This window comes from Balaenoptera borealis (assembly GCF_965194805.1).
Source record: "Balaenoptera borealis genome assembly, chromosome: X".
NCBI lineage: Eukaryota > Metazoa > Chordata > Mammalia > Artiodactyla > Balaenopteridae > Balaenoptera > Balaenoptera borealis.
The window spans coordinates 69,975,264-69,988,323 of record NC_138881.1 but is presented as its reverse complement, the minus strand read 5'-3'; the positions used below and the strand labels follow the sequence as shown (position 1 = coordinate 69,988,323).

General features: G+C 33.1%; 1 protein-coding gene across 17 annotated transcripts in view; it reads left to right on the top strand.

Annotated features, from left to right (window-relative positions):
- The window catches only part of RPS6KA6 (ribosomal protein S6 kinase A6), a 203,782-nt gene that overhangs the window by 165,324 nt on the left and 25,398 nt on the right, over positions 1-13,060 (top strand). For 16 of the 17 annotated variants that reach the window (XM_082377129.1, XM_082377130.1, XM_082377142.1 and 13 more), the window contains 2 exons: positions 2,848-2,924; positions 4,734-4,851. In XM_082377129.1, coding sequence (XP_082233255.1) covers positions 2,848-2,924; positions 4,734-4,851 — 195 coding nt within the window. Of the gene's footprint in view, positions 1-2,847; positions 2,925-4,733; positions 4,852-11,235; positions 11,319-13,060 lie in introns of all 17 variants that reach the window. The other variant, XR_014239569.1, reaches the window with a different exon arrangement.

Sequence of the window (13,060 nt, the reverse complement as noted above, 5' to 3'; positions counted from 1 at the left end):
TGCGCGGGCCTCTCACTATCGCGGCCTCTCTTGTTGCGGAGCACGGGCTCCAGACGCGCAGGCTCAGTAGTTGTGGCTCACGGGCCCAGTTGCTCTGCGGCATGTGGGATCTTCCCAGACCAGGGCTCGAACCTGTGTCCGCTGCATTGGCAGGCAGATTCTCAACCACTGCGCCACCAGGGAAGCCCAATGCATCATCTTTTAAACTAGAATCAGAAAGATTCAAGTATCCATGCAGATATTTGAATAAATAATAGCATTTATGAGAGTATAAATTCATTATTTCATCACAGTTCATTAAGAGCCCTTATTTGCTAAAAGAGAACTAATTAGTAGTACAATTTCAGCTGAACAATAAGGAATATTCATTCACTTTTTTGATATGCATCAATTCAGTCAACCTCTTAAGGCTTATTTACTTAATAGATGTGCTTGTACTATACCTATGTCACAAAAATTAATGTATCTCAAAAAATATTTATTCTTTTATAAAAGCAAATCTATCATATTATTCAACTGACATTTAATGTCTACTGAGGTCTAAGAATGATCCTGAACTAGAGGAATTTACAATATATTGGATGGATGCTATGCCTGCAACTCTTTTAAAAAAGTAAATGTGAAATTACCCTGCTTTGCTCTGGCTTTGGGCTGTCATATGTTTTGCTCCAAATATGAATTTATCTGAATGAGAATCTCTATGTTACATTTTGATGATTTGGGAAGCCAAATGAGAGAGAAAGTAAAGTCATTAACTACTTTAATTCTGACTTCTATCTTCTTTGTATTTAACTCGATGCAAGTAAGAAGGTATGAAACACGTTACTTTCTACACTGTACTCTTTCATTCATCCCGCTACCTTGCCTTGTTTTTTTATGGCTGTATGTTCTTACTATTAATAGGACATTGAGACCTACTCTAGAACAAAAGTAGACTGCCTCTTCTTTACACATACAAAATGGGTTTAAGTGTGTGGTAAAGCTAAACCAAGTTTTTCATGGTTGACCCTAATTAGATTAAGCAATATGATTCCTCCAGTGCCTTTCTTCTCATTAACTCTGAAGGTTTTGGGAGTATGAAATACCTATAGCTGACTCACTGATTAACCCTTGCCTGCCCAACTAGTTCACTAAGCAGTCCCTCAGCCTTGGCTTTGCATTGGATCATCTGGGAACCTTTAAGACTATTGTCCTAAGGGAACCAGGGAAAACATGGTGATGCCCAGAACTACAAGAAGTGATGAGAGGGCTTCCCTGGTGGTGCAGTGGTTAAGAATCCGCCTGCCAATGCAGGGGACATGGGTTCGAGCCCTGGTCCGGGAAGATCCAACATGCCACGGAGCAACTAAGCCTGTGCGCCACAACTACTGAGCCTGCGCTCTAGAGCCTGCGAGCCACAACTACTGAAGCCCGCATGCCTAGAGCCCATGCTCCACAACAAGAGAAGCCACTGCAATGAGAAGCCCGTGCACCGCAACGAAGAGTAGCCCCCACTCACCGCAACTAGAGAAAGCCCGCACACAGCAACGAAGACCCAATGCAGCCAAGAATAATAAATAAATAAAATAAATAAATTTATTATAAAAAAAAAGGAAGTGATGAGAAAAGGAAAGAGATAGGGGAAAAAAGCAGGAGAGGTTTATGTTTCACTAGAGGATGCCAGGTTAGGCTTATCGTGATGTGAATTGTTTAGCTCTACCTCATTATTTATTAGGGCCTTTGTAGTCTCCACTTGTGTTATTTACATAAGCCAGTTAAATAGGTATTTTGATAGCCTATTCAGCTTCCCAAGTTTGCAGGTACGTGTGTTCTTATAAATACACTTTGACTATGAAAAAAACATTATATGTTGAATTTTAAGTTAGTTAGATACTTATTATTCAAGTCTGGCCATTGTCAAAGCTAAACATTAATATTTTTAGCCTTTTATAAATGAAATGTCCATTCTGGTGGTTATACAATCCCCAGTGTTAATGCATTAATAATGTTTCTATTTTGTTCCTATGTCTAAAGGCTTTAGCAGTGGGCTTGTTTTTCTAAATTTAATAAAAGGTCTTATTTCACCTCAAACTAGCTATTAACTTCACAGAGAATATTCACATGAATATATAATAAATATGTTATTTGATTTTTATTAATACTAGTCTCAAAAGAAAAAAACTACCAAAATTATTATATGAAAAATTAATGAAACCATTCAGAATTTATCAAATGTGTGTTTGTGACCCAGAAATATACTAATTTTTTTAAAGATATGAGCCTTGTATATAAAATATAAATTCATCTTGCTTTCATGAGATTATATATTATCTTACCACCTCTTGTGTAGTAAGGAGGCAATTATCATAGATATTAAAATCACAGACATTAGAGTAAGAATGCCTGCTCCACCACTCACTAGTTTTGTGATATTAGACAAATTACTTAACATTTACCTCAGTTTCCTCATCTTCAAAATGGAAGTAATATCTATCTCATAGAGTCAGTGTCAGGGTTAAAAGACAGTACTCTGTGTAGAATATATTAAGCTCTCTGTACATATTATTTTAAATTTTGATGTGTCTGGATTTCCTGAGAGGAGGAGTGAAAGCTCATTGAGGTCAGGGATCATATCTTAAAAAGGTTGTTTTTTTTGTATCACTCATGTTGCTTAATCACATTAACAGCCACTTATTGAATGCTTGTTAATTGCAGAAGACTTTGCCTTTAACATTGTGAATCTATTTTTGAAAAGATTAAAATGAGCTAAATTGTGAACATTTGTGAGATTATTAGAAACACAACTTTCTTTTAGATGAGAAAACTGAGTTTATACTGAGTAGTACCAGATGAGTATTTCTTTCTCAGGTTCTTATGCAACAAGGCTATGATGCTGCTTGTGATATTTGGAGTCTGGGAGTCCTTTTTTACACAATGTTGGCTGGGTAAGAAATTTGTATACTCAGATTAATTCACATCATTATTTGAATTTCACCTGTATATTTTCATCTAGAAAGAGGACAGATGAAAGTAACCTTAAGGAAAATGCTATCAACATTTCAAAATATTATATATTATGTACTTATAAAATTAAAAAAACATAAGGTAAGGTGTTTAAGGAGGCATTATTTAGATATATAATTAAAAGATTGTTCAATTAGAACTAAAACTTCTAAAACAAAGCATATATTTTTACTTTGATATTTTACATTTGAGTGTATTACTTTTTGAAAATGTTTACTTGAGCATAAAATAATTTCATGGTTCAGCAGGTGCTTACCCACTGAACTTGCTGATGTTAATTTTTTTTAAGTACTTGAATTTTGGTTCTCTTGGCAGTAGAGATTTAGTAAGATTGAGCTTTATAAGAAAGCTAAATAAAGTAGTAACAATACTAAACTACAGAAACATGCACAGCTGCCTTCTCTTAAAAGGATAAAGAAATACTAAAAAATGTAACCATTGGATTGTGTTAATATTGTTAATTTATAAATAATACAAGTGCTGTTTTACTCTTAATAATGAATAGCACTTTTATTTAGGAGTAAAAATGTGTAGCTGTAGATAAACGCTAGGTTTAGCAAAGTCTAATGTGTAGAATGGAATTTGAAGAATTATAATGTAATTATAATGTACTTAGGTGTGAGTTTTTAAAGAAGCCATTTAGTATAATTAAATATGCTTGACATAGCAGGAGCTTTATAAAGATAAGTTATGAAAATGGTGACTCTAAATTATTTATTGGCTTGGTGATAATCACATGTCAGTATATTCCACGTACTTTTAGATGTATGCAAAATAGTTATAGACCACAGCAAGTGCTAAAGTTAAGGGTAGCTCAAGTTTGCATGTGAACAGCAATCAGCAGTATTGGTTTCAAACCATGGGATATGATTTCTAGATAGCTGCTTTCAAATATTTACTTTATGACTAAACAAAACATTTTGTGTGTGTGCATATGTATGTGTGTTTATCTCAACTTAATTGTTACATGAGGGAATTAACACATTAACATATTAAGACATCTTCCTCATACTTTTTAACCATAAGTCTTTCTGTTCCCAAATTTGAATACCATTTTTAGTTCCATTTGTTACAATGGTATAAAACTGATCACTTTTTGTCATTCTATAATTCTTTTTTAACCTATTTTAACTTCATACAATGTATTTGTCTTCCTGTCCATGAATATTGATCCATGTAATAATTTTAATGGCTATAGAGGATTTTTCTGTTACATTGATATAAATATTTAACCAGTTTTTCATAAACATTAATTAAAACTATTGTTAACTTGTTTTCACTGATAATATTGATAAAATGCTAATGAATAAATTTGAGCCAATTCAATAAATATATTATGAATATATGAAATTAACAATTTCTTCATAGTAGGTATATTTGGTTTGCTAACTTATGCCTGTGAGAATACAAAATTTGCATGTTTCATTCTGGTCTGATTTTCAGAATGTAGAGCTACATAAATGTATTTTATTTTACATTGATTAACTGATCAAAGGCAAAAAAAAAGATGATTGATGTAGGCAAGACTCTTCATTTTATTAAATAATTTATTAGGATTAAGTTTATTGTTTGAAATGTAAAATTTGATATGAACAGTAAAGGGAAATTTTAGGTGGTATTCTTAATTTGCTATAGTAAATATATGCTTGTAGTTCTATACTCATCACTTTCAATTAGATTTAATGTATATGTTAGGCCCTTATGTATACTTAAATCTTTTTTATTAATAGCTATACTCCATTTGCTAATGGCCCCAATGATACTCCTGAAGAGATACTGCTGCGTATAGGCAATGGAAAGTTCTCTTTGAGTGGTGGAAACTGGGACAGTATTTCAGATGGAGCAAAGGTATAAATTATATAAATGTTTTGTTTTGTTGAATTACTGTTAATTCCTGAAATCTTTAAGTTATAGCCTAGTCTGCATTTGCAAAGTATCTGATGGTGTTTTATGTCAGTATTTGTTTTTAAGTCAATTCACATATATGTGTGGATTGAAGAAGACAAAGGCTGAATTTTTTTTTTTTTTTTTGCCATGCTTCTGGGGCACATTTCTCTCTTATCAGTTCATATGTGATCAGGGAATATAAACCAGTTCCAGTATTAACCAAAACCAAAAATGTAAATCTACTGAGGAAAAATATGTAAAGCCAACTAAAGTTGATTTCTGCATTTAGTATGATTTTACACATCATATCTTCTTTAGCACAGACATTGACTAGTGATTATGTAGGTGATTTTTATAATGTTAACTTATTCTTAGAGAATATACAAACTTTTTATCAGTCGTACCTAGATATTTACAATTGATGGCTAAGAGCTGTTCAATAGAAATGTAATTTTAAAATTTTAAAATTTCTAGTAGTCACATTAAAAACAAAAAGAAACAGGTGAAATTAATGTTAATAATATATTTTATTTAACCTGGTATACCCAAAATATTTCAACATCTAATCAATATTTTAAAAATTAGTGAGATTTTACATTCTTTTTTCATACTAATTTTTCAAATTCTGGTGTGTATTTTATACTTATAGCCCGTCTGAATTTGGACGTACCTACATTTTAAAAGTGCTTAATAGCCACAGGTGGCTAGTGGCTGTTGTTATTAGTGAAGTCTCAAAGTAACTGGCCTTACTTAATTTAGGGAAAAAATAATAGGTCAAGGCTTGTATACTAATTCTTACATTTATAGTCTAAACATTTTAAGTTTTAAAACAACAACCCAAAGTTGTCAGCATGTGGTTTATAGGGCCCTAAAGCTTTTAAGCTACATTTTGAAGTAGAAAACATTTTAAGACAAAAGGATTTGCTTGTATTTAATGTCTGCTAATGATAAAACCTAATTGTCTCAAGGACATTAGCTAATCTGTAGGATACATTATGGAGTAAATCTTGTATCCTGATCACTGTAGAATAAGAAAATCAGAGATTTGAGTATCATTACCTTTTAAACATTAGAAAAACAGGGAGGAGATTGTGTTTGGATCTTAGCCATAACACAAGTGTGCTGTGTGGTGTAGTAAAAGGAACACCTGATTGGAAGCCAAGAGAACTGAGTGCTAGTTTTTGATCTACTAACTAGCTGCCTCAGTTTGCTCATCTGTAAAATTTGGGGATTAAGTTCTCCCTTTGGTTCCTTCCAATTCCAAAATTCCATTTCTATGCAATTTGGTTTATTTATAATTTGTCAGATTTCCCTTTATAAAGTGATTGAAACTACTAATATTATTCATTAAATATATGTATTTTCTAGTCAGCCAGGTCGTGCGTCAAAAAGTACATTTTCCCAAGGAACAATTCCAATGTTTAAAGCTATACACATGATACTCTTGTGTTCCTTAAAAAAAAAAATAACTAGCAACAGTGAATCTAATGCTGAAATAGAGATTTATATGCCACTTGTGCTTAGATTTTTGGTTTTCCATGTTCTGTGTGTTTTATGTTTGCATCTGTGTAGTGCTTAAGGAATAATAGATATCAAAATTCAGTTTTATTCTCACCTCATTTAGTCTGATATTCTGGAGAAATTAACATAGAAAAAGATATTGGGGGATGTTGAAATATTTCACAAGTTCTTTCATGTATTCCCTTTTTATGGATTAAATTACTTTAGTTCTGTCTTTGGAATTTTTCTGAAAATAGTGGCAGATTACTGAGCAAATGAGCTATATGAACTTTAAAAAAAATCTGTACATTTTAACAATTCGATAATTTCTTGTCTGTTTTAAATTAGTGATGAAGGTAAACTATTGTTCAGTTACCCATAACCCCTTATACTAGTTCCCTTTAGTTGGGAGAACTGTAACATTTACTGTCACCTCATGACAATTGTTTTACTCAATTATAGTTCCTTATAAGTTGTTTTTCCCTTTTCAGTGCTTTTCTTGACATTGGTGAGTGTCACTATCAGAAGCATATAGAAGATGATTCTGTTTGCCTCCTGTCCATGCACAGTTCCTAGAATTTGTTCATTCAGTTAAATGGGGTGGGGGTGGGGGTGATAGTGGAAGTCATGTTAGCTTTGTGTGTCTTATTGCTACAATAGTTTCAGCATTGAGAACATTGACATTGCTGCTTCCCTTTTGTTAAACAGTGGGGACAAGGAGAAGAATCTGGTAAACAAAACAAGAGTAGAAGAGGCAAGAGAGTAATGAAGTTTTCATGATGTCACAATATATTAAAAATAAACACAATAATACCTGATTAATTAGAAGGCATTTCTATCTAAATTTTACAATAATTTAAGTCAGTAAAATGTCACTTATTTCAGCTACATACACCCTTGACCAAAAAAAGAATTGCCCAGTAGAAGTTTTTATAGGACAGTTATTTGTGGCTTCCTCCCTTGCCTTCTTTAAAAAGAGCAACTTGTGTTTTTCCTCAACTGCGTTCCTATTACTGCATTGTGTGTACTTTTATTAGAGTATTAGTACTTAATCACTTTCTCCCTGGTTATATATTCATTTGTACGCATTTTTATTTTTCCCACTCAGGGAGCTTTAAATGTCATATTCACTTTTGCATTTCCTATCATACCTAGCATAATAAATACTTAATTGAATTCTCTTTTCACAAACTATTTAATCTTTTCCTCAAGTATACCTTGCATTGTTAATTTACACTATAAGCTTTTTTTTGTACAATATAGAAATATAAATATTTTCCTATTGTGAATGGCTATAAATTTGAAATAAGTAGTCAGTTTTTTTTAAATTAATCAATATAATGCCAATTTATAATAACACCAAGTTCTCATTATATGTGGGTCATTTCTTGAGCACTCTGAACTGTTACATTGACATACAGTACTTGCCCACTCCCATGCCAACATTACACTACTTTTATTTTAAAAGTCTTGTTATTGCATAAATAAGTCTCCACACCTTATCACTACCACATCTTCTTCTTCCTCTTCAAAATTGTCTTGGCTGTTTTGGTTCTTTTTTTTTTTTTTTTTTTATACAGCAGGTTCTTATTAGTCATCAATTTTATACACATCAGTGTATACATATCAATCCCAATCGCCCAATTCATCACACCACCACCCCCAGCCCCCCGCAGCTTTCCCCCTTTGGTGTCCATACGTTTGTTCTCTACATCTGTGTCTCAATTTCTGCCTGCAAACCGGTTCATCTGTACCATTTTTCTAGGTTCCACATACCTGCGTTAATATACGATATTTGTTTTTCTCTTTTGACTTACTTCACTCTGTATGACAGTCTCTAGATCCATCCACGTCTCAACAAATGACCCAATTTCATTCCTTTTTATGGCTGAGTAATATTCCATTGTATATATGTACTACTGTGAATGGCTATAAATTTGAAATAAGTGGTCAGGTTTTATGTAAATATTTATTTTCCATTTTGGCTTGAAGTTGCTTTTAAGTGAAGTCTTTTGTTCACGTATTTATAAGTCATAGATTTCTAGAGCTAGGTGGGATCTGGTCCATCATTTTGCAGATAGATAAACCAAGGTGTGCAGAATTTACCTTGTCCATGGTCATACACTGAGTGGCATAGCTAGAATTGATTTTCAGTCCAGAACTCTCTTCAGTCTACCACATGTTAGGGAAGACTTTCTGGAGGAAGAAAGGCTTGATTAGCTTGGCTTATGTGGATGGAATGGAGAAGAAAGAGGTCTATAACCCTTTAATAATAGAAGGCTCAGAGGAAAGGTGTTATCATTCACCTACTTCTTTCCTATAATATGGAAATTAAGTATACCAAAGCTTATTACTTGTTACTTAATCTATATTACACAGCAGCTTTACAGTTAAAACACTATATTGAAATGTAAGGCTGGACACTATAAAACTCTTAGAGGAAAACATAAGCAGAACACTCTTTGACATAAATTGCAGCAAGATCTTTTTTGATCCACCTCCTAGAGTAATGAAACTAAAACCAAAAATAAACAAGTGGGATCTAATTAAACTTAAAAGCTTTCGCACAGCAAAGGAAACCGTAAACAAAACAAAAAGACAACCTTCAGAATGGGAGAAAATATTGGCAAATGGAGCAACCAACAAGGGATTAATCTCCAAAATATATGAACAGCTCAAGTAGCTCAATATCAAAAAAACAAGCAACCCAATCAAAAAGTGGGTGGAAGATCTAAATAGACATTTCTCCAAAGAAGACATGCAGGTGGCAAAAAAAGCCCATGAAAAGATGCTTAACATCACAAATTATTAGAGAAGTGCAAATCAAAACTGCAGTAAGGTATCTCACCTCACACCAGTCAGAATGGCCGTCATCAAAAAATCTACAAACAATAAATGCTGGAGAGGGTGTGGAGAAAAGGGAACCCTCCTACACTGTTGGTGGGAATGTAAATTGGTACAGCCACTATGGAGAACAGTATGGAGGTTCTTTAAAAAACTAGAAATAGAGCTACCATACGACCCAGCAATCCCCACTCCTGGGCATATACCCAGACAAAACCATAATTCGAAATGATAGATGCACCCCAATGTTCATTGCAGCACTATTTACAATAGCCCGGACATGGTAGCAACCTAAATGTCCATCAACAGAGGGATGGATAAAGAATATGTGGTACATATATGCAACGTAATATTAGCCATAAAAAAGAACAAAATAATGCCAACTGCAGCAACATGGATGGACCTAGAGATTATCATACTGAGTGAAGTAAGTCAGAGGAAGACAAACATGATCTCACTTATATGTGGAATCTAAAAAAAAGGGTACAAATAAACTTATTTACAAAATAGAAGTAGAGTCACAGATGTAGAAAACAAACGGTTACCAGGGGATTAGTGGGGGGGGGATGAATTGGGAGATTGGGATTGACATATACACACTACCATATGTAAAATAGATAACTAATAAGGACCTGCTGTATAGCACAAGGAATTCTTCTCAATACTCTGTAATGACCTATATGGGAAAAGAATGTAAAAAAAGAAAAAAGATTGGATATATGATATATGTATAACTGATTCACTTTGCTGTACACCTGAAACTAACACAACATTGTAAATCAACTGTACTCCAATAAAAATTTAAAACAAAAACAAAAACACTATATTGAAATACTTCTAGAACTTCTAGTACTATAGCTTTCAAACACCTTGTGCCAAATAATACTAGAGAAAGACTACAATGTCTAAACAAAGCTAGGGAAATGCACTAGCAAATTCAGTAATTAGAATTATATTCTTATTTAATTGTGAGGGATAATTATTTGTTGTTACCTGTAATCAGGGCAGAAAGTGTTACTTATGTATGGAACTCAGTCTTTTATACTGAGGAAGTATGAATTGTAATACATTTGACCAAATTAAAATGCTTGCAGTATAATTAGTAATAACTGAAGTGAAAATAATGGTTTATCTCAGTCACATGATTAAATTTGAAATAGAAGTGATGAATTGTTAATCAGTAGTTTCCAAACTTTAATGAATTTGCCATCTGAGTACTATGAGAATAGGAAAATTGCTATTCTCCCATATTAGTGTTTGTTCAAAGAATTTGGAGTTTTGCTGACTTTTACTTAAAATGGATATAAAAAAATAGGAAATCTTTAAGTCTAAGTTAGATTAAGTTAATCATTTTAATTAGTAATGGCTTTCTTCCAACTAGATTATCTAACTAAATACCCAGGTGATTGTATATAAGTGATCATTCTTGTCGTAGCACAGTATCTTTTATTAAACCTGGCCAACACTACTATATCTACTTCGAAAAAAGTGGAAAATTATTCATATGGAAGGGACAGATTTTTGTGTACTGTGAGTGAGCTCATTTTCCTCTTAGCTATCAAGAAAATTCAGTGAATATTACCTAAGATAATGACACATTTGCTTTTTCATTTGTCATCCATCCTCTCGTCATTCTGTCAAGGAGATTTTACTGCTTGTTTTTCAGGGAGGTTAAAAAGAAGTAAGATAGATTAAGCCCTATTAAAACTACTTCAGGTTCTTTAAAAGAAAGTAGCAAAATGTTGATACTGTGCTATGAAGCTATTTGATATTGTAAACTAATCAGCATTCTGTTCATCTTTCCAAAGAAACAATAATTATAATGTTTTATAAGCATTTAGGATATGGCCATGTTTACTGCATTTTCATTTTCATTTAAGGAGAATCCACTTTGGTTTTGGAAATCAGTCTTTGTCTCCAAATATAAATTGACAATCTCAGTCTTATATAACTTAGCTGAATTTTACCCCAGAAATAATTATATCCTTTTTGCTTTAACAGGGTTCACCATATATCACAGTTTGCTTGGAACAGTCCTGGTTTATGCCTTTGGCTCTCAACTTTCCCATTTTGGATAACAAATTGTATGGCCATCTTAGCTTTAACTGTCCTTAATTTCAGTTAAATTTTTTCAGTGAATATATAATAAAGCAATATTGTTGAACTTTGTTATGAAAAACTGATTTTTTTTTCTGAAACAGATTTTGATATTTTTCATGAATGCTTACTTAGTGCTATGAACATTGAGCACTTATTGTGTGTACATGATAGTTATTACTTTAGAAAGAAAGCAGCAATTAATTATGTAAAGTTCAGACATCAATATTGAGTTTAATAGGGAAGATTGAGAGGTATAGTTTAGTACTTATGAGCCAGACTCTGACTGACTGCCTGGATGCCTATCCTTACTTACTAGTTATGTGTTACATACTTACTAGCTATGTGACCTTGGGAATGGTGCTTAACCTCTTCGTGCCTTAGTTTTCACATCTGTAAAGTGAAGAGAGTAATAGTACCTACCTCAGGGTTGTTATGAAGATAAACCAGGTTAATAAATGTACCACATAGTCATAATAAGTGTTCAGTTAGTGTTAGCTAATATCATTAAGAATGTATAAAGCACTTTGATGATCAAATGTTAATCTTTGAAATTCCCATTAGCAATAAAAACCCTCATGAGTGAAATTAAAGCCATAGTAGTATATTTCAATATTTGTATAGGCCCATCTCCTAAAATTCTTTTTCATTCTCTCACCATCACTACCTGTACCTTTCAGTAAACCTTCAGAATCCACAGGAAAGTACAAAAGCTCAAATAAGGTTTAATGAGGAGCAGAGTAGTGTTAAATTTTAGTATGTATAGTTAATTTATATGTTGAAACATACTTTGGTGAGTGGGAGTAGAGGAACCTATTCTTTTGGGCTAGACCATTGATTTTTTTAAACAACTTTACTGAGGTGTGCTACACAACAAAATGAGTATATAATTTAATGTTATGACATATTTACACACCAATGAAACCATCACCAAATCAAGATAATAAACATATGCATCACCCCTGAAAGTTTCCTCGTGTTCCTTTATAATCCTTCCCTCCTGCCTCACATCCTGAACTCACAATCCCCTGCCCCTCATTCCCTGGCAACCAGGGACCTACTATCTGATGCTACGGGTTAGTTTACATTTTCTCGAAATGATTATAAATGGAATCATATAGTATATACTCTTTTTTTGTCTCTTTCTCTCATAATTATTTTGAGATTCATCCATGTTATTGGAGTGTATCAATAGTTTGTTACTTTACATCACTGAATAATATCCGTTGTATGGATACACAACAGTTTGTCCATTTACCTGTTGATGGACATTTGGGTTGTTGGCAGTTTTGTGATATTCCAGTAAAGCTGCAGTGAGTATCCATGTGAAAGTGTTTACATGGATGCATGCCTTTCATTTTTGTCTAAATACTCAGGAGTAGAATGATTGGATCATATATTTAACTTTTTAAGAAACCACCAAACTGTTTTTCAGTTCCTGTACCATTTTACATTCCTACCAGCAGTGTATGAGAGTTTTAGTTCTTCCATATCCTTGCCAATACTTGATTTGTTTGTTTTTTGTTGTTGTTTGTTTTTTTTTTCTTCTTTGGCCGTGCGGCATGTGGGATCTTAGTTCCCCAACCATGGTTTGAACCTGCGCCCCCTGCATTGGAAGTGCGGATTCTTAACCACTGGACCGCCAGGGAAGTCCCCACCAACACTTGATAATGATCATTCTTTTTTAATATTAGCTATTTTAAAATGTATGTAACGGTATCTCATATTA